This window comes from Erigeron canadensis, chromosome 9, assembly GCF_010389155.1.
Source record: "Erigeron canadensis isolate Cc75 chromosome 9, C_canadensis_v1, whole genome shotgun sequence".
NCBI classification, from domain to species: domain Eukaryota; kingdom Viridiplantae; phylum Streptophyta; class Magnoliopsida; order Asterales; family Asteraceae; genus Erigeron; species Erigeron canadensis.
The window spans coordinates 28653912-28676183 of record NC_057769.1 but is presented as its reverse complement, the minus strand read 5'-3'; the positions used below and the strand labels follow the sequence as shown (position 1 = coordinate 28676183).

The 22272-nt window shown below is 38.7% G+C and overlaps 3 protein-coding genes and 2 pseudogenes across 5 annotated transcripts; 2 read left to right on the top strand and 3 right to left on the bottom strand.

Moving 5' to 3' along the window:
- LOC122581422 lies at positions 1–647 on the bottom strand (annotated as a pseudogene).
- Positions 648–5161: 4514 nt separating this feature from the next.
- Positions 5162–8730, bottom strand: LOC122581423 (annotated as a pseudogene).
- Positions 8731–10922: 2192 nt separating this feature from the next.
- Positions 10923–13946, top strand: LOC122581420 (probable calcium-binding protein CML22). Of its 3 annotated transcripts, none has more exons than XM_043753650.1 (5): positions 10923–11003; positions 11787–12020; positions 12447–12649; positions 13031–13205; positions 13633–13946. In XM_043753650.1, the coding sequence occupies exons 1-5, from the start codon at positions 11000–11002 to the stop codon at positions 13743–13745; spliced, it is 729 nt and encodes a 242-aa protein (XP_043609585.1). In that variant the 5' UTR covers positions 10923–10999; the 3' UTR covers positions 13746–13946. The 3 variants fall into 3 exon arrangements, with proteins under 3 accessions (XP_043609585.1, XP_043609586.1, XP_043609587.1); XM_043753651.1 differs by having other exon boundaries at positions 13031–13237; XM_043753652.1 differs by lacking the exon at positions 10923–11003 and adding an exon at positions 11201–11693.
- LOC122581419 (receptor like protein kinase S.2-like) lies at positions 13800–16456 on the bottom strand. Its single transcript, XM_043753649.1, has one exon. The coding sequence runs from the start codon at positions 16406–16408 to the stop codon at positions 13883–13885; it is 2526 nt and encodes an 841-aa protein (XP_043609584.1). The 5' UTR covers positions 16409–16456; the 3' UTR covers positions 13800–13882.
- A 3575-nt stretch (positions 16457–20031) lies between these two features.
- Positions 20032–20658, top strand: LOC122583493. The gene has a single exon (XM_043755891.1). The coding sequence runs from the start codon at positions 20032–20034 to the stop codon at positions 20656–20658; it is 627 nt and encodes a 208-aa protein (XP_043611826.1).
- The last annotated feature ends 1614 nt before the right edge of the window (positions 20659–22272 follow it).

Genomic DNA, 22272 nt, shown 5'->3' with positions numbered 1-22272 from the left:
CCTATTTTGATTCTGAATTATCCGTTGCTACGCTGTTCCCAAGGACTAGCAGAATCGAAATAGCGAAATTCTTGGGTCATCTCAATGGGTTCAGAAACCACACGTTTCTCTGGATCATCATAGCGTACTTCCACATATCCACTTAGAGGAAGGTCTTTTCGTAATGGATGACCCTCGAAACCATAATATGTTGATATACGGCGTAGATCTGGATGATTGATGAAAGAAACACCAAACATATCCCAAACTTCTCGCTCCCACCGGCCGGCTGATGGAAATGGACTGACTACTAGGGATATTCGTGTTACTTCGTCTGCACTGGTTTGTACACGAATGCGTGAGTTATACCGAGTACTCAGTAAATTATAGACCACTTCAAATCTTCGTTTTCGAGAGGGATGATCAACTCCGCAAATATCGATCGAAACTTGAACCCTTGTATAGGTATGCAATTTAAGAAAGCACAACAATTGAAATGGGCAGTCCGTATTGGTATCAGAGCTATTCCCATGTTCCGATCTTTCCATTTTTTTTTACCCATTTTTTGGGTAAAGTCTCCCAACTATATTTGAAAATGAATTGGTTATCCATAAAGATAAAGAAAGCTTTCTTGTAGTTCCGCTTCTTGCTCTAAAAATTAGGAAAGACTTGTCGAAAATCGCCAGTTGGCTTGGTCCGACCAAGAAAGACATGGGACTCTTTGGGCATTGCTTGGGTCGAGTGAGTAAAGACTGGCTACCTATAATATAAAGATCCCTCACTGCACACTTTAGATATAATGAAAACCTTTAGTTTAGGAGTCATTCAGGCTAGATCTAAAAAAAGAACATAGCCTTTGTATGATCCCTTTCTAGTACCCTATCTTGAGCAGGAAAGTGTTCAGTAGGAAAAGACCGGAAGAAATGGGATTCGAACCCATGCATGATGCAATCAATCTTCTTGTATGTTGATTTAGCAAACCAATGCCTTAAGCCCTTGTGCTATCCCCCATGATCAGATCAGATATTTGGGCAACCAACCCATTTCGCTCTATCATTTCTTCTTTCTTTCCTAGCCTACTCAAAAACTATTTAGGAAGGGCTACCATTATATACGCAATTAATAAAGGATGCCGAATCATCCACCGAATCCTATGTTTCATCCTAGTTTATTTGATGTGTATACCTGTTTTTCAGTTGGCCTCATGTATATCTAGGCCAATGTGTCTTATTGGGCTTAGTATGTGCTTAGTTTCGGTTAATCCTTAGGCTCTTTTTGATTACGTAGAAACTTGGATTCTTTTTAGCCTTTGTAATCGTAATCTAATTTCAATAATTTTTTTCCATAGGTTAGTTTCTTTATTTTAGAGCTCAGGGAGTGTCTTGAGTTATTTGTTTGGTTGCCTGGGGTGGGGTATGCCCCTTCATTTATGTTTACTTCAGGGGTTCCCCCCATCGGTCAATGTATTCTTACTTACCGAAAAGAAAGACTAGTTAGGTACCGTAGGTAGAGCATATTCCAACACTTCGGATAACCACTTGACATTGGCACCTTGGCCAGGTAGATCCGTCCCACTCTCCGGACCTCACCTCTGCTTTTTTGGAGTTCGGGATGACTCGGATGGGCAGATAAAACAGAACCTGTCAGTTACGCCTTTAGGGGCCGCTGCGTATAGCTTTAGTTTATGTTGTAGCATTGGTTATTGCTGTGGTTACGAATGACCCAATCTATCTATGGCAACCACCCCTACTTTTAGTAGATGGAGATGCGCACCTAGGAAAGCGCGGAATAGACCTACGTGTCGGCCAGTGCCGGGGCAGAGATAGGGACCATGAAAGCATGGGATTCAATCGAACCTTTTCGGACAATTCCTAACGCAGAAGGGGGATGCTAATAAGTTGACAGCTCAGGCATAGCTTCAATAGCGAAAGAAGTTCTTTCTGATTTGAATCAAGAAAGACAATGAATTTACGAGATCTTGACCCGTTTAGTGCCTTCACTTGTGAACAACAGGGACCCATTCTGTTGATTGCTTCTCTGCGCCAGCTCTAACAAACTGGTTTTTCTTTCTCACAGAATTAGGGAAATCATTAGATTCTTCTTCCTTCTTTCGGTAACACGAGATAGGCTGGGAAATCCCCCTTCGATAGATAGGTGGCAACTTGACCTCTAAGTAAGGACAGGAACGCCCGTGCCCAATCAAAGACCACAATCATGAAAAGCAGCTGAAACGAGACCTAAAGCTGAACCGCTGAAGGAACCTCTTTCCGTTGTTAAAGCAAGTACGCTTTTCAAGCTTTTTCCTTACTCTTACTAAAGCAGGCACACACAAAACTCTCTATTTGGCTTTTCATTGAAACCAATACGTCTAAACATAAGGTAAATGCTTTCACGACTCACTAAACGGGGATCAAAATCTTTGTGCAGTAGAGGAGTCAAAAGCGGAGGACGAAGCGAATGTAGAGGACACAGCATATCCAAGGAAGGAAGATGGACTGGACTCACTCTCGTTGGGAGGCTGTTCAACCAGACTGCGAAGTTAAAAATCGAAGGGGAACCAGAAACCTTGATCCATGGTCCCTATCCCTACCCTAGAAAGGCTTGAAGTTGAAGCAGACGTCCAGAGGTGCCTTTCTTGATGGAATGAAAGAAATGCCGACCTATAATTCCTAGTCATGAAGTGGAAAAGAAAGAAGTAGCATGGAAAGGAAAGCAATTCGCCAAGCTATGAAAGAAGAGTTTCATTGATGACCTTCTTGGGAATAGGCATGAAGCCAATCTCTCCTTTCTTCGATGAATAATCAGTGAATAACCCTTCTTTGTCCCGTCATTTCATCCTGGTAGGGAAATCCAGGACATACATACAAGGCTTGAATGAGATAAAACGGATGACTAGCGATGTCTCATATGTCAGTAGCAGTGAACATCACGGCAAGGCCGGCACCAGATCCGGCTCCCTTTAAGTCCTCAAAGGCCTCTTGACGTTTTCTCGTCCAATGCCATGGTTGGTTATTCTTAAGGAGATTCGTCAGAGTAAAGGTGCAGGCCAACTCGGAATAGAAAGAGCCTTTTACTTTAGTAGGCCGAGGTCAAATGTCGGGATTGAGATTGGATTCAGGAATGGAAAGACCGAATGGACAAAAAGAGGGCTTTTCTAAAAGGATTGGAACTAGGCCAATGCCAATCTCATCTATTGCAGCAAAGAAAGAGAGGCAGGAAGAGGTCAGCTAGTTGCCATATGCTCTGTCCCAATCTCCGGTCAATGATTGAGTCCGAACTCACCTAAAACGGCGTAGAAGGGTAAATCTACCTAGTCAAAACTCTTGTTTAGGAGCCCCTTTTTCAAGCTTCCTCGCCTTCACCCTATGAGTTCAGGGTGCTTTCCTGGCTCGCCTGAACTCATATCATAGGGTTGTGTTCAGTACGATTTGTAGCCTTTCTTCGTAAGATCCTGAGAACTGAAATGCCTAAAGACGGTGCTCAAGTCAGAAATGCGATCTTCTAGGGCAGGAATTCTTATATGCTAATTGCCAGAAATCCCTCTCATTTTGTCAATAAGGGAGAGGTTGGGAGATAGCTCTTAGCCTGTTGGTTGCTTGCCTGTGACTTGACTTCCTCGTACTCCTTCTCCGAGAAAGCGACTTCTTTCATTCCTCGACAGCTAGGTCTTTGCCGACTCTTAGCTTTCCAGGCGGGTTGGTGTTCAACCTTCATTCAATAGGGCTATCTATCCTAAAGGTCTTAATAAAAAGAATCCTTGTAATAGAAGTTCATTCCTTAAATACCTTCCTAATCAGTAATTTGATGGTCTTCCGTAAAGCCTTTCATACGCACCTTCCTTCATAAGAATAGGTAACCTGGTAGGTGAGTCACTCTCCGCTAACCTGGTAGGTGGGACTTGCTCTACTTTGACTTCTCTATTCCATAACACTAGCCAACCAGCGTACATGGAAAGGAGTTGACACTCGTCGAGAGGAGAAAGAGCAAGTTTTTGATCTAGTCTGATGCTTACAGGACATAGAATCACGTTTCCAGATGAGTGAAGTTCTTGTTCATTTCTCTTTCTAAAATGGAGTCTCAATGAGAGCTAAGAAAGGTAATGAGTCTGAATGCCTTCATTGTTGCTGGGAAGAGGACCGAAACATGCCACTGAAAGACTCTACTGAGACGCGATATTGCTGGATCGGGCTTTCGCCCATTGTCCAAGATTCCCCACTGCTGCCCCCCGCAGGAGTCCGGGCCGCGTCTCAGTCCCAGTGTGGCTGATCATCCGAAAAGACCAGCTTATGTTATATGGCAAGAAAGGAACCAACGATTGTTTTTAATTAAAGAGCGAAGTGCTCACCAGATTGCAAGCATCATCAAGGATACTATTATCCGAAAAGACCAGCTTATGTTATATGGCAAGAAAGGAACCAACGATTGTTTTTAATTAAAGAGCGAAGTGCTCACCAGATTGCAAGCATCATCAAGGATACTATTAGATTGAAGATGGCTTCTTTGAAGTTTAAATCCTCCGCGGCTGATGTGCATCTGTTGGACGTATGGAACTTATCCAAATCCAACATTGTTTAGCCATTTTATTATTATTTTCTTCCGGCATTATGTTTTTGTCGAGTGTAATGTATGATAGGTGTTGGTTATGCTATTTAGCTTGTTACTTGTAAGTTGTTTGTAGTATGTTGCAAACATTCTAATGTGGCAATTCAACCATATTACTTGTACTGATTCTATTATGTTGTATTAAATTCACAAGGGTATCCTTTACCCAATAAAAAAAATAAAGACAGAATGTAAGAGCTCAAGATGACCTGTTTTTGACCACTTGCTTAATTCTTACCTCGTTCGACCTGTAACTATTTCCACCTCATGGAGTCATAGGCATTAGGCAACATATGCCACGTTATCATTTAAAGTCTGAATGCATAAGAAATTTTAAACACAATTGAAATCCAGGACATAAGGTAATCTAAAAGTAACCTACTTACCAGCTCATACATGGACGAATATGCAACCTTGTAATTTCTATTGTATTCCTTACATTGAATCCATTACATTGATAGCTTCCAAAAAAGCAGCAGTACATATGTGAAATAATGCATTCCTTATAGAAGGATAAAGGATACCAGAATGTGAAATAATGATCAAATGAATAAAATTTTAACACAAGAACGGACACCACTTACCGTTTGACATCATAAACAGATTAACCATCGTATTAATGTATTCCATGTCAACTAGACAAGTATCATCCGGATCAAGGATCACATAAACAGGATGATCAGAGGAAATAACAAATATGATTTACTAAAATATCAGTCATCAGTCCTAATGATCTAAGTCGAAAACCATAAAAAACTTGTACTAAGTAATGTTGTGTCATATTCATAGAACAATTTAACAGCAGTAAGTACTATACTTGCACCATGTTAGCAAAATAACAGTTGCGCTTGTTAAGCCACCACATCTGCGTCAACAATCTTTTGATCTGAAGATCCTTTACTTCTACTGCTTTTCACTGCACAACAAGCATTATCAGTCAATAACTCAGTCTTGTTTAGTGAAAATAATTAAACCGGAGAGAATTGATGCATACCTGGACTAAACACTTTGATACATTTGGTTACAGACTTCACAGAGGTCACTGAATTAGGCCCTGCATTACATCAATAACCAGTTTAGAAATCTGCTTTATACAAACAATATTAACAGTCTAGAGCCACATATTCCTTCATTCAAAAAACAACTCTATAACTTTCTAAAAGTTCAAGCCCTGTGGAATTCTTTCAGAAAGATGATAACAAGAGAAATTTAGCAAAATAAAAGTGAGGTAGGATTTTAAAGCTCCTCAGCAACACTCCTGGTTAACATGTTGACCGGAAGGTCCAAGGATCAAAATTCCAATAAACAGACTGGACCTCTTAATGCATTATGTCATAAGTCAATAATACAGTGGGAACTGGCACTACACATTGACTGCGGGATGACTTCAACCAGTATACCATTGAAATGGAAAAGTATAAGGTCGAGGTGAGGACATTTCCAAAACCAATGGGGATAGCAGACTTGAACTTGTTGGATTAATTTAGAACATAAATTTGTCTTGGACAAACTTGTCAAGATCCTGAAGCGATGGCAAGGTTAGCAAAAACTGGTACCCACCCAAGAAGTTGTAACCCAAGCTAATATACTGGAGACTTTTGAAAACTACCTAGTGAGAACTGAGAAGGCCTTTTTCAACTCAAATTGTTCTTATAAAATTGAAATTTACCCAGACTAGATACATAGACTACCAATTCAACAACAGTACCCAATCCCTGTGAATTAATTAGAAGATAGATCGAGAGATGGACAAGACAACAAATTTTGCATCAATAATCAAAACCCCTTTAACTTCTACCTTGGACGACATCCTAAGCCTACCAATAAAATCTGGTAAGTTCATTTCCTTCCAGCCTCTACAATACATAACTAAGTACTACTTTTCAAGAAACCAGCCTCGACATGATGGGGATCCAATGTGGTTTACCCTTTTTGCAAAGAGTCCAGTGGACCCAAAAGAGAGCAATGCTTATTAAAGCCTGCAAATTGGTAAAAATGACAGTATGACTCCAGACCAACAATACCCTTGTGTTGTAATTTTTATGTTTTTTGGAAAATTTTGATAAAATCATTTAGGTAATGTTTGTTTCGCAACAAAAATCATTATGGCCTACTGGTATGCATTTGATATCCCATGGAAATATGAAAAGGAAAAGGTAATCAACTTTTAAATCTGCCAATTATGACAGGTTTGCAAAAAGTAGAGATTTGGAGGATACAGACTCAGACTAAAAAACAAACAACCTTAAGCAAAATGCCATTTTTGATCCCTCCTTAATAGGGTAGTAGTAACTAATTACCTGAAATGTTATTCATGTCTTGCTCGGATTGGATTTCAGTAAATGTAGAAGACATCCCAGAAAGAAGTTGATGATCACCGGTGCTTCCATCCACCAATTTGTCTAGCGATCTGAATTTTCGAAACACAAAAGCAAGAAGGGTTAAAATCGATCAATTAAACCAAAACACTTAATAACTTGAGGCACAAAAGTAAAGAGAAGATAGAAGTATTGACCCTGAAAGACAGTCTGGAGAAGATCCAACATTGTCTGCTGCTGCTGCAGGGCAGAACCCATCAAGATCAAAATCACCCAACAAGTCACTAAAACTGAAGTCGCCGCCAAAACAATCCAAATTAGGCAAGTCAAAGTCAAATTCATCATCTTGAGAAGGAGAATTGTCAACAGAATTGGAATGAAGGATGTTGTCAGAAGAAGCAGCAGCAGCATCAAAGTCAAGCCTTCCTTTAACATGATCCCTGTTGGTAGTGAACCTTTTTTTCAACGGCGATGAAATGCACTGATGGTTTCTCTCAATGGAATAGTAAGACACTTTCTTCGTGGGACTGACTTGAATAGTCTCGGAAGTAATAACGGTGCGATTAGTCGATGTCGTGTGTTGCTGTTGGGTTGTTGAGGGAGAGGAGGCTAATTTCTTCTTGTTGTCAGTGGAAGAAGGTGAAGGAGTTTGAGGGCTGGAATTGAACAAACATTTGACGACACTCGATGATGGAAGCGATGTGATATGGTTACTTGGCAGAGGAGGAGGAGGCAGAGGATGATACAAAACAGGCGGTTTGGCTGTAGCAGACGAGGCACATTTTGTTCGAGATCGTTTAGAAGGCGGGGCAGTTGTCGTAGGAGCATTATTTTTGGAGTTAATAATTCTTCTCTTCAAAGAAGAGAGTTGGGCAGTGGGTTGCTGTTGTTGAAATATAGAGTTGGAAGGCCCAACCCACAAGAGATTTGTTGTAAACTGTAACCGAAGGAAATCAAGCTGTATGAATACAAATACAACAATATATATACACACATAAGGAGAGTCTATATATATATATATATATATATATATATATATATATATATAGGGTAGAGATCCAGAGAGAATGTTCGTGTTTTTTTTAGCTAGTTTTATTCTATTTTTTTCACTTTTTTTCATCCTTTTTTTTAATTAACTCAATCCACAAAAAAAAAATTAAAATTTTTTTTCTAACCTGAATTAGTAAGTTATACATATAAGGGTACGGCACGATCAAAAATGAACCTTGTCTCCCTTCTCTCTTAAGGTACCTTCTCATTTGATCTCTATCCTATATATATGTACATAAAGTATTGGTTGTTGAAATAAGGAAAGTCGATAATAATACCTTGGGGTGGGGTGGGATTGGAAGAAGGGGGGGCGAGGGCGGCGCCGTTATAAGCATTCATGACATGTTGCATACCTCTCAACAAATTGTGGACACGAGATTTCTCGTGTTCGAGTCGAGTTCTTTCGTTATCTAGATGGATCTTCTCGGCTTTCAAACGAATATAACCATCTAACATATCACTTAATTTCAACAAGCTCTTGGCCGACTATACATACATACATACATACATACATACAATATAAGCAATTATTTATTAATTAAATGAAAAATAGATTTATTGATTAAATTAGAAAAGAAAGGGGAAAAAAGAAAGAAAAGGAACCTGATTGGCGGCGATGGTGGGGGGAAGGAGAGAAGAAGCTTCAGAGCGAAAAGCGGAGAGAGTAGTGAGGAAATTGTTATCAGATAAATATCGATCTACGATGAATGCCACTTGTGTTGGTGTTACCAATCCAGCAGCAGCGTTTTCTTTTTTGGATTTGGATTGCTTCCCCATTATTTATTTGTTTATCTTATTCTGATGATTAAAAAATATAGGGTTTGGATTTGGGGAAATTCAACAAACAAAGAAGATGGACAAGGATGAAAGGAGATCTGCTTCTTCTGATTAAAAAAGATGTCTACAACAAGGAGAAGAATAAAAGAGGGAATTATTCAGTTTTGGAGCGGCGGGAGGGGTTGGATGGAGGGAAGAAATGACTAAATTTCAAATATTTTCATCTTTTTAGCGGCCTTTTCATCTGCCTTCAGTATATACATATGTTTTTGTTTCTTTTCTAATTTTCTCTTTAATCTACTACTACTTTACTAAATACTCGTTAATACTATCCTAATAATACAATCGTAAATACAGTAATAATTTAACTTAAAATTAAATAACACATACTACAATACAATACATTAATAAATAGTTAGTTATTTAGTGTGTCAAAACTCAAAACCATCTATTCAAATCTATTTAGATTAACCATTACCTTGATTTGAGATGATATATAAAGCTAAATTTGGATTGAAAATTAGTATGTAACTTTTTACAAAAGAAAAAAAAATTGCCCATTGCGTTTTTTAATGGGGTTTAAGTCTCAATACTTTGACGGCGTATGTGGAAGTTAAGATGTAGGAAGACTTTACTCCTACCTAGGTAGAGAGATTGTTTTCAGGTTTTACCCAAATAATAGAAAAAGACCTTCAGATGTCAGAGTATTTACCAATAATCCAAACCACGTTGTTTAGTCTCTAACTTTAAGCATTTCTAATGATTAAGTTATTTGTCAAAAATTTTTATAAAATACTTCTGATTAAGCTATTGTTCCAGTAATAAAAGCTTAAAAAATTAAACATCAAAAAAGTGAGAGTGTGTTAAATTCCCCAAAAGACTTGAGGATATTCAACTTATCAAGAAAAAGTTTTTCACTCCAATAAAAAAAAAACTTATGTAATAGCTTTTCTAAATAGCAAAAAACTATATAAAAAGCTTTAAAAATGTTCCATTGGATATGCCCTTAGGGCGGGGGCGGAGTGATAGGAGGGAAATTTATCAACCTTTCCAATTTCATTCAATAACATCCATTAAACTCATTTTAACTTTTTAACCCTCTTGTCTAATTCTCTTAATTATTTCTATTGGTGTTCTATAATTTTTCAACACTCTCAATTTAACCTTCTTTTTTTATTATTGTTGATATTAACAATATAACAAAGTTAATTAATAATGATAAATTTACAAATACTTTTAAACTAATTTCTAATAATTTTTACTAAAACTTTATAACCCAATTTATAAATAATATAAAACTTAAGAGGTTAAAACAAAAATTGAGTTATATTAATACTTTATGACCAAATAATAGATAGTGTAAATCTTCAGGGGTTAAAACAAAACTTGAGTTATTGGAGTTTGACTTTGTATTCGTCTTCCACACTCTACACAGTCTGCCTTATTTATCCCCACCATCTAACCCCACCTATTGACCTGCCATTAACCCAAAATTACTCGCAGTTGGCTCATATATAAGCTCATACTCAAAACACTTGGCCAGAATGACCTGCAAGTGGATATCAATTAGCATCAGTTGACAAGACAGAACAAAAAAATAGTTCATGATGAGTCAGACGTTGGTCTGGTGATGGTCCAACGTGGTGAGTGGTGACTCTAAATTCATGGCATAACAAAAGCTAATACAATCCATATTTTAGACATTAGAATAAGATAAAGTTCGATACCATAGATAAATATCTAGAATTCCAAGTATCTTAACCCTTAAGTGGAGAATTTAAAAAAGTTTTAGAATACATTTTTATTCATAGCTTGGTAAATAAGCAAAACAGTTCTTTCTATCTTTATATTCTGGAATGTATGCAATAACTTTTGCTGATAGTTATTGTATTATGTATTTATCTTTACTTTTAACCAAATGGTTACGCAACCTTTTTCCTCGAAAGTTTTCACAAGTTCGGAACCTAGGTAAACCTTGGGCATAATTAAGGAAATGATTGAAATGGGTCACAAAAATAACACAATCAAACTGCATACCTTTAACTGGAAAGAGCTATCTGTTTTTATTAACCATATTATAAAAAAGGAACTGAAATAGGATGGAAGAAAGTGTTTCATTTCATTTCACTCTTTATTATACTTAGAAAGAATCCAATTCCTTGTCACAAAATGCCTCCCTCCATTTTCTTTCGTATGTTTGCTTTTCCATTCATTCATTCTCTCTCCATTTTCTGTTCCCTAAATCACAAATTTCACCTTCATTCATAATCTCAATGAGTAAGTCCAAATACATAATTTTCTTTTGATTATTTGCCTAAAGTTATCGAATCTGCTTCATACATATGATTTCTACATAGTAGCAGAACTAAGATCAAACACGACCCTAGCATAATGTCTTTAACACTAGCTTACGACTATTTTTAGTGGTTTTCAATCACTATTAGTTTCGCCCCTGATTGTGCATCCTAGTATATAGAGTTTTAGTATATTCAACATGTTGCGTTTATCGTACCCAACTTTCAAATGGTCTATTATTTTTTTCAAACTTACAGTTTTGGTTATTGTATGTACACTGTTTACCTTCCATTAAATAGCATGTTTTTTTTACATGGTAGTCATATAAGTTGCCACATCATCAACTAGTTGCGGAAGTTTACAGTTTTTCAGATATTAGATATGAAGAATATAAAAGTTTGATAGATACCGTAGATGTATCAAAGCTTGATACACACAACAGCAAAGCGTGACATATTGAATACATTTTGGTGACTTATCCCATAGACCAGTCAAGATTTTTTTTATTGTACTAAAGATCAACCGGCTTTTCATTCTAACTCATAATTTACCTTAAGGAGATTTCCATCATTCTGACATGTTTTTTGGACGAAATCGTATCATGTGAAACCAAATAAGTAGTTTCAATAGACGAGTCGTTGAATACTTGGAAGGCTAATGCCAACTCTTTTGGTATTAGAAGGCTAGTCTGCATAACTTGATTACGAGTGTTATAGTGTTCACTTTCAAATATTATACTGATATTATGTGTTTGATATGTTGAAGGTACCTCTCGTGCATGCTCGTCCTTTAAGTCATTATCGAACAGAATGTTGCATTGTTGCAATTCGAAAAACAGGTATGAGAAGCTGGACAATGAGCTTGAAAGGAAATTGATGGAAGTCAAGCAAAGATATAAACCAGGAAATAGCAATATCAGATCTATCAATAGCATAATTCTGAGGTTTCCTCAGATCAGATTTGGACTGGAAGAGATCAGAGGCGTATTTCGACAGTTTGGTAAGCTTGAAGAGATTATCTTGCGCACGATCTTCTGCTTGTTCATTTGTTGTTTGTATCTTGGTTTTCAAAGTGTGGTGCTAAAATTATTCCTGTAAGCTTTTCACCTGGCTTAAAATGACCGCGTTTCATCTTAAAAAATAAGCTTAAAGCACCTATTAGCCAAACACTTTGAACTGTGTTTTGGCCATTAGAAAACCCCATAAGCTATGCACACTTGAAAAAGACAGACTCCCAATTCCCATGTACCATCTATGTTTGAGTTTGCTTCTCGCTTCCTATGGTTATTATTGTATATTTTGATATCTTTCTTAACACAAATTTTGACTGACAAAATGAACAATTAGAAATGTGAAACGGTTCATATTGAGTAGATAAACGGTTTTGTGTATATTTTTCTCTAATCTATTTCTGTTAAATATGCAGATACTGATTCCAATGGAAATATCAACCGTGCTGAACTCACAAAATGCTTACAAAAGTTGCAATTCAATTGCACAGAGCATGAAATCGATGACATATACGAGTCTTGTGACTTGGGTGGGAGCAAAGGCATGAGATTTAATGAGTTCATCGTTGTATTGTGCCTTATCTATATCTTAGTGGGTACTTCCTCTTCAAGCCCTACGGTAACCACAATGTTCTTTGATCTTTTGATAGTTTATTGAGCACAATCTGCTAAAAGGTATCTAAACGTGGCAATGTAGGTGGGTCGAGTAACGGGTCAAACCAGGTAATTTATGGTATGGGTGTACCTGAAAGATCTTTTAATCCTAAATTAAATATACTTTAATAGTTATTGTGTCAGTTCTGAATTATATTCTTTGAATAAAGTGATTTAGGAAGTTTCAATGCATTGGGACTTTGGAAGGACTTCCGACCCCTTTGACCTTTACCTAAGTTCTTATAGTTTTACCCATTTGAACTATTAGATATAAAATGTAGTTCAAATCAAGTCATTTAAAGGTGATGGGTTGAATTTGTCACCTCTAACAAAATCCTTATTTTAGGCAACAACAATGGGATCTCTGGAGCTTAAAGCCACATTTGATAGCATTATCGAAGCATTCTTATATCTTGATAAAAATGGTGATGGGAAACTAGACAAGAAGGACATGATCCAAGCTATGAACGATGACTTCCGAAAAGAGAAATCTCCGACCCACATCACCATGAATCGATTTAGTAATTATCTGACTTCAACTACTAAACTATATGTGGGTATTATAACTCATTTTTAGGTAAAATGTGTCACTTTGGTTTATTTGGCATCTCAAACTAGTTCAGCTGTAAATATCAAAGATTTAGCTAGAATGGAAATTTGTGAAATGGGTCGACTTAGGTCAAAAGTCATCTGTAAGGCTGTAAGTATATTCAAAATGCACATAATTATCTAAATCGATAAATTTCTGAAAAAATAAATTTGCAATGAAGCAGTATTTATAATCAAATTTACATTTTATAAGATTTTACAGAATTTTTTTCTCATTAGACCTATTACCAAACCTGCCCATTTTTCCACCCCTGTGCTAAACGTTTGTTCAAAAAAAAAAATGCCTATTCTTTGTCAAATCATTCTTTTATTTAGAGTCTCTATTGTTCATTGATGCAGAAGAGATGGACTGGAATAAGGATGGGAAAGTCGGGTTCAGAGAATTCCTATTCTCTTTGATCAACTGGGTTGGAATCGAATCCAACAACGAAGTCCATATCACTCACATATAGGAATGGTAACAATGTAAGAGTTATGTAAATATGATTATATACTCAACATTTAGCTTCATAAAATTGTTTCTATCTTCATACATATCTGTATATTATTTTTACAAAACCTTAAATAACTACTAAAGTTGTGGTTTGATTTACTGTATTCCTAAAGCTTGAACTCTTCTAACTAATGACAACAATGAATCATTTCTTTCTTTCCATTCTTCCTTGTTCTCCTTCTTGTGCATTAGTTCCACGAGACATTTATCATGACCTTCGAGTATACTGACAACCTCACTCATGGTTGGTCTCAAATCCGGATTTGACCGTGTACAAGCCATGGCTAACCTCACAAGTCTAACCATTTCTTTGTGATCATATTCTCCATCTAGTTTAGGATCCACTGCATCTTTATAATCCCTTTTCTGAGTCTGAAATTCATGGGCTCTTTTCACTAATAACACCCCAGGCCGTCGGAAATCCACTGCCATCTGGCCACTCACTACCTCTAGCACCACTACACCAAAGCTGTAAACATCTGCCATTGTAGTGGCTTCCCCTGATTCCATATATTCTGGTGCCATATACCCGAAAATCCCATGTACTGATCTATCAGCGTTGACGTCCACATGATGGTCGTGCTCTTTTCTTGTTAAAAACTTTGCTAATGCAAATGACCCGAGCCTGGGGTTCATATCAGGCTCGATACCAATAGCAGAAGAAGTAATATTTCTGTGGATTACTTGCTCCTCCCATCCACAGTGAAGATACTGAACTGCACTGGCAAGTGACTTCACTATTTGGTACCGGTGAGCCCATTCAAGCACGGGTTGTGATTTTCGATGGCTATGAGGGTTCAACAACTGGCTTAACATTCTGTTAGCCGAATAGTTGTAGACCACAAGCATCTCACCTTGCTCAGTGCACCAGCCGTGCAGCTGTACAAGGTTCCTATGGCATAGTCTACCCATGTTTGAGAGCTCATTTGAGAACCTCGTCCGTAGTGCTGGGCATGTCTTCATCCCAAGCCTTTTTACAATTATGTCTTGGTTGTCAAGAACCCCATAGTAGGAGGTTCCAAAGTCGAGCTCAGCTAGCCTGTTAGAATCCGAGAAGTTATCAGTGGCTGCAATGATCTCCTTGTATGTTATCTCGTGTGGCGGTTGGACCATGGGGAATACTTTTGACTGACGACGACTCAAACGAGAAGTTGAGATCATGCTCGAGATCATGTCATCGCTCCCACTGTATCCGAGCTCTGTGCTTACATCCACGCTTTCCGCCCTGGCACTGTAGTAGATTGTTGAGTTCCCTGAAATGATAGCATTGGTCACAGTAGTGGTGGTTGTGGCCGATAATGGTGTGCTAGTGTTCATGCTAATGGTAGTACTGCTACTAAATCCTGGTGATATTGAGATGTATCGCGGGTGTGTTTTGAAAGAGGGAAGCTCGGGTAGTAGCATCCCACATGTGTTATTGAAAAATGATTCCAATACCCATTTCATGTTTGGTCGAGAGGACGGATCATGAAGCGTGCATAGCAATCCAATACGGATCAAATGTTCCATATCGTGTTGCTTATATGATCCGTCTTTTAACCTACGATCAACAGCTTTTAAGATCATTTTCTCATCTGCCAAGTTTCTAACCCAATCAAGTAAAATGATCTTTTCTTCTGGAAATGTAAGATCAACTGCTTTTCTTCCTGAAGCAATCTCAAGCAATACAATTCCAAAGCTAAAAACATCTGATTTCGCAGTTGCGACGCCTCCTTTTTGGAAACTCTCTGGTGACAAGTATCCAATAGTCCCACCAATTCTCGTAGTGTCTACCGCGCTAAACTTGTGGTTTTCCCCTGAAACCGTTGTTATTTGATACTTAAGTTCATGTTCTACCAATCTAGCCAACCCGAAATCACCTAATCTCGCATTGAAACGAGAATCAAGCATCACGTTACTCGTTTTAACATCACGATGTATAATCTGAACCTCCAACTGTTCATGTAAATAGTATAAAGCTTTTGCAAGACCTTTTACTATTTTAACCCTTGGATCCCAACCAAGGACAACCCCAGACCGTCGAAAAAGTACCCTGTCAAGGCTACGATTCGGCATGTAGTCATAAACTAAAAGAAGTTGATCATCATAAACACACCAACCACGTAACGGGACAAGGTTCCTATGTCGTAAGTTAGCCACAGCAGCCAGTTCAGCTGCAAAAGTCTTCTCAAACCTCTCCCCTGTCTCCATTAAACACTTAACAGCAACCACGGTTCCATCACTAGGCAAAACCGCTCTATAAATTCTCCCAAACCCGCCACTTCCAAGTACCTCGTCTTTACTAAACCCTTTAGTCCCAATATAAAGCTCGGAATAGCTGAAAGTTTTCGGGCTGTGCCCTTTAAACTCTTTGTCATTAGGAAACTGGACTCCTTCGGTGTCATGAAATACACCCGACCTTTGTTTTCCCCATGTACGACGTTGGCATAGACCACAAGCACCAATATCGGGTTTTGCATCATATAATTTGTGAAGAGCTCGTTTTAGGACATCAGGAATAATGTGTATGCCACAAGAATGGCGATTCTTTGAGTAGTTAGTATCGGGTTTTTTAGCATGGTGATCGTCGTGAATATCGTCATCATCGGATGGTAACACGAAGCAGAGTCGAGGGAGGTGCATGGTGGTTTTGGTGGCGCAGGATGATGGTTGATTGTTTGTATAGCATGAAAATGTATTAAGGTTGATGAAAAGTCAAAGGATATGTATTGCATATATAGAACTATAGAAGACTATGTGAAACCGTGTGTGTAAATGTATTCAAAGTTTGACTATTGTTTTTATTGGTTGAATTCTACTATCTTCGTGTATATTAGCCAATTAGGAAAACAAACTGCTAAACACTCGGTTGTATTCTATGTAATAAAAGTTGTACAGGTTGTATAGTCGTGTTTAGGCTGCTTTTTCATTTTCCTAGAACAAACAGAACATGTAGTCGTGTATAAGGTGATAATAATGATATTATTGAATATTTAAAACGTGACATCTATATATAAAACTAGTACAATATCCGTGTATTGCTCGGATATAATTATGATATAGATTTTTACATTAATAATCACATTATCATTGTCGCCACCGCTGTTACTATCATTACCTGTCACCGCCATCACCACCCCTTTTGCCGCCAATGTTATCACCATCCGCCGTCGTCACCAACACCTGGCTACGCCATGAACTTACAAGTTTTGCCTTTTGCTAGATGGGTTGCGTCTTCGAAATTATTTATTTGATTTTTTTAAAATGGGTTTTGTTATAAAAAGTTAAATAGATAAATAAAAAGAAGTAAAATAAATTCAAGGAGGGAAAAATAAGTAGCAAAAATTTATTCTTTGGTCTTGTTAATTAAATAATTTCAATTAAAAATTTTTCTTATATATTTGACAAAAATGTAAAAGCTTGTTTGTTTTTTTACCAATAATTGACTGAGTTGATAAAGTGATAAAGTAGATAAATAATGTTTGTATGGATTAAGTAAATACAATTGTTTTCAGTTTATTAAGTAAGAAAATAATATGAAGCTTTTGATAACTTAATGGATTAAATATTTTTGATTAAATCACGATTTTTTTTTTTTTTTTGAACGAAAAGACCTAACAAACACTACTAAGGGTGGTTAACATAGTTGAAGGCATGAGAAAAGATAAGCATGTTATCTTTAGGTAATTTAATGTATAAGTGTATAACCACTTTGTTATGCTATTTGTACTACTTACAAGTATTAATACGAATACTTTTTCATATAAAATCCTGCTTACAAATGTACACATTGAAAAGAAGATCAAGCTAGGTACCAAATGAAGAAAACAAAGGGATAAATGGTTACTCGTATCATTTAGGAACATATGTTAGTATATGCTAAGTATGTTCTTACGAGACAAACAAATTTAACATGAACAAAAAATATACGATAGGTCGAAATATGAGTTAGTAACACGCATACAACTTGATATCCATTTCAACCCGGAAATAAAAAGCATTAGGTACCACATCAGGCCGAAACGTAGCAATCTCTCGTGTCATTAAAAACTCACCAGTGCCAACCAACCGAAAAAAAGCTGGTGTAGCTCTTCGCCCATCAAATCTGCACTCATAATATTTATCGTCCTTTTATATTCGTTTGAATTGAAAACTAACATATAAGAAAATTATGGATTATACTCGTTCTTTGAATCGTAAAAGTAAAACCCTTGGCTTAGTGATTTGTTTTTATTTATCATTTATCTTCAAGCAAACCTACACAAAACACTTTGAATAGAAAATACTACTTTGAAACTAAAATTGAAAACATATATTTAATACATGGCCAAATGATTATTCAAAATTGACGGATGACATCTAAACATTTTGCTCGGGTGTCTGATCGAGATGATAGATTTTTGTTTTGCTTTTGACATGAAATTTGATGACATACCCCTTTAGCGGTATGCAAACCCTGACATAGTAACGTTGAAATACGAAGGACCGTCCGTTACGAAGGCTTCCGCAGATAAGATAAAAGGGATAAGAATTATTCCCCTAAAAGATCGGGATCTTCCCTTATCATCTCTAACTGAATGAGGGAAATTATATCCCTAGCCTAAGACTTAGAAAACCCTAGGCGGCTTACTTGTTCTCCAAGAACACTTCCTCCTATAAAAGGAGGATCGTAAGACCCTCAAAAGGGCATTCTACTCAACATATTCGACCATACATAAATCACATAAACGCTCAATTGGCGTAAAGAGATTAACTCTACCTTTTGGGAACCGCCAACAAACAACCGCAAACACCCATCATCTCACATTGTTCTAAACTAGGTTCGGTGCACAAACATTTAGCGCCATCCGTGGGGCCTCACACTCAGATCCCATAACCACCTTAAATTCTATTTTTTGTATCGAATCAGAAAAACTGGCCGATGTCCCACCAGGATTTGGGCAAAGTTTCCAACAGACGACCGAGAACGAGCCCACTGGGAACTCTCCACCCAGATCTGGGCCAGCAACTGAATCACCGATCAGTGGCAATCAACAAATGAATCACCGAACTGGTGAAGATACTGAGCACCCATACCAGACACCAGGGGGACAGGGCAGGTTTACGCGAGGGTCCCCATCCAGGGCCCCACAATTATGTGATCCAGACTATATTCTTCGAAATTATAGTCACATCCACCACACCATGAGGTATCTCCGAAGCGCCGGGGCACTTGATGGCGTCGCCAGGACGTTGAACTTCGACGATGAAACAGAAGACGACTATTATATGGACACCCCTCCAAGGGGACTCCGACGATACCCTCGAATCCCAAGATCCCGAGTCAGAAACCGATGTAACACCTCGCCTTACCACAACACAATATTGTCCGCTTTGCCCGCAGGCTCACGACTTTGAATCTGGTTGCTCGGGCAAACTTCCCAGAAGGGTCACCCATATGGCATTGCTACCGCCCCAACACAATGTTCCACAGTTAAGCATGCTCGGGCGGCAACAATGCCATATGGGTGACCCTTCTGGAAGTTTGCCCGAGCAACCAGAAACAAAGCTGTAAGCCTACGGGCAAAGTGGACAATATTGTGTTGGGGTAAGACGGGGTGTTACAAGTGGTATCAGAGCAACCCTTGGATTGTTAGGAGTGTATGGCGCACTTGCATGACTCAACGAGTACGTTGAGTTGTGTTGAGGGGGTTAGTGACATCAATGGTCTTACATAATACAACGCGTTTTGGGCGTATTGGCTGTGGATGAGAGGAGAACTCCATAGTTAAGCGTGCTCGGGCAACAGTAATGCCAAATGGGTGAACCTTTTGGGAAGTTTGCCCGAGAAAACAGAAACAAAGCCGTGAGCCTGCGGGCAAAGCGGGCAAGATTGTGTTGTGGTAAGACAGGGTGTTACAACCGATTACGGATTTGGGCTAGGAAGTGAGGGCCCTCGGCCTCGAACACCTCCGCATACAACGCAACCGGAAGAGATCGAGGCCTTGAGGCAAGAAAATGCGGCTCCTGGAGCCAACACTCAGACTAATGTTCCCCCAAGATCCTCAGGACCTGGGGGTCAGCAATCCAATGTGCCTCAATCAGGATCCGTCCCCGGAGGACATAACGCAGCATACAATACCCCCTCAGGACACAATGTTCCACCCAGAGGCTACCAAGGACCTTCGGGTCAGACATCTCAATATACCACATAAGCCCCCATCACAGGATCCTATGACCCTTAGAACTGGGGGGCTCCAGCGTATCAAAACGCGCTGGAATTACAAATGTTCGGGGGAAGTGTCAAAAACTTTCCGCTTGTCGCCTGGATACAAAACTACTCTCTCCCGAAGGACCTGAAATATCTTTCTCACCTGGGGACATACAAAGGAAAAAATGACCCAGATGATTTTTTAGAGGCCTTCAAAGGAGCAGCAGCGATGAAAGTCTGGAACGTACGGATTGCGTGTCGAATGTTCAGGTACGCACTCAAAGGAGACGCCAGAGAATGGTTGAAGAGTGTGAAGAAAGGATCCATCACTAGTTTTGAAGACCTTAAAGAGAAATTCAGGGCCCACTTTAGCCAACAAAAGAAACATAAGAAAATCCACGTGTCAACCCATGGAATAAAGCAGAAAGATACAGAGGGTTGCAGGGCGTTCATGGACCGATTCACCACAGAAACGGAGGATATCATGGATCTTCTTGAGTCACAAAGGATATTCGGACTACTACATGGTCTCCGGAGCAAAGGGCTCGTCGAGTTCCTATACAGAGACCTCCCAAAGACATACGAAGCAGTCCAGAAGAGGGCTCATGTATACCTGGATGTTAGGGACACCGCCTCGAAGGGAGATATAAGTCCCACACGAGAAGGAAACTCCAGCGAACAGAAAGGGAAAATGGAACAATGAAAAAGAAAAATTAAGGTATGGCCCGTATCACAAGGATGACAATGGGTACCTCAAGATCAATCTCCCGGAGCTGCACAAAAGCCCTAAAGAAATACTACTCACCGAAAGTGTCGCAAAGACTTTCCCGACCCCTCCCAAACTAAGTGGTAAAAACAGGAAAGATCCTGAAAAAAATACTGTGAGTTCCACAGAGACCATGGCCATGATACGAATGCGTGTTGGCAACTCCGGAAAGCTATAGAGGAAGCGGTTAACGAAGGAAAGCTGTCGCACTTAGTAAAAAGTGTCAGGCAACAACAGAGTATGAAGAAAGAGGATGACACGGATGAAAATAAGAAAGGCCTTGAGAAAACTATCTATACTATCGGAAAAAGCAAGCCCGGGGCAGGACATTCGCTCCCGAAGACCTACAGGGGGATATGACGAGCATCACATTTAATTTCCTTCAATTTATAATGGCAAAGACTTCAGAGATCCCCTGGTAATTTCAGCAATTCTAGAAATATCAAAGGTAAAGGAGATCATTGTAGATACGGGAAGCGAATGCAATGTCTTGTATGAAAAAGCATTCTGGAAGTTACACCTGGTGTCGCGAATGAACTTCAGGAAGACAGAAGCTTCGGTACAAGGGTATTCCTGGAATACAGCTAAACCACTGGGAAAACTACCAGTAAAAATGACAATAGGAAGGGGGCGCTGGAAACGAAAAAAGAAAATCACATTCTTGGGGGTAAACGGAACATCACCCTTCCAAGCAATCCTAAGGAGACCCGGAATCTAGAAGTTTGAAATGATCTCGTCCGTAGTACATGGCATGATCAAGTACGAGTCGGACGGAGGGGTAGGGACCTTGGTGACAAAGGCAAAAAGGCTATCTGAAGAAGGCCAAGACGACCCGCATTGACTCTCATGGAGCGAATGACCGTACTATGGGCGTTTAGATGGATAGTAATCCGAAGGCAAGCCCCATTTATAAGACCAATTAGTCTTTTCATTATTTATAAAGCCTAGAGTATATGGTATGTAACCTCACTTATATTACTAAATAAAGGCTTCTTACTTTTCGAGTATATTTTCTCTTTCTCTCCATTTGAAAAAGACGCATATATGCGCAAAAAAGAAATATATATATATATATATATATTCATAAAAATACATATGCATCAAAATGGGGATGCACATATACTGGAATTCCAGAAATTAGGACCTATAAAGTAGCATGCAAGTGGGTGCAAAAAAAAATACAACATTAAAACTGCAAAAAAGATAGCTTCTAAAGCTGCAACCATCCAAGAGTTGTTAAAGCATAGTTTCTAAACTGTAGGCAAAAGAAAAAATCCACAAGTAGCTTTAAGCTACAGACATAAAGATAACTTGTTCAAACAACATAATAAGCTGTTGGCAAAAGATGCATTGTTCATAAAGGCACAGAGGCCATATCAGAGGCACGTAGGCCATGAGAAATTTCATTGAGGGTCAGCAGTAGATTCGGGTTGAATCACGTCAGGAACAATTTTAAGCAGGTCTTCAACAGCATCATGGGGATTGACAATGACCTTCTCCAGATAAGAAAAAACAACCTCTTTCCACTTCTAGTCAACAATTTCAAGGTCA

Bases quoted from the DNA above. Each gene is read 5' to 3' on its own strand.
- LOC122583493 (XM_043755891.1), top strand. From the start codon at position 20,032: ATGTTCGGGGGAAGTGTCAAAAACTTTCCGCTTGTCGCCTGGATACAA.
- LOC122581420 (XM_043753650.1), top strand. The intron at 12,021-12,446 runs GTAAGCTTGAAG...TTAAATATGCAG, and splicing joins AGGCGTATTTCGACAGTTTG to ATACTGATTCCAATGGAAAT. The intron at 12,650-13,030 runs GTAACCACAATG...TCCTTATTTTAG, and splicing joins CTTCCTCTTCAAGCCCTACG to GCAACAACAATGGGATCTCT.
- LOC122581419 (XM_043753649.1), bottom strand. From the start codon at position 16,408: ATGCACCTCCCTCGACTCTGCTTCGTGTTACCATCCGATGATGACGAT.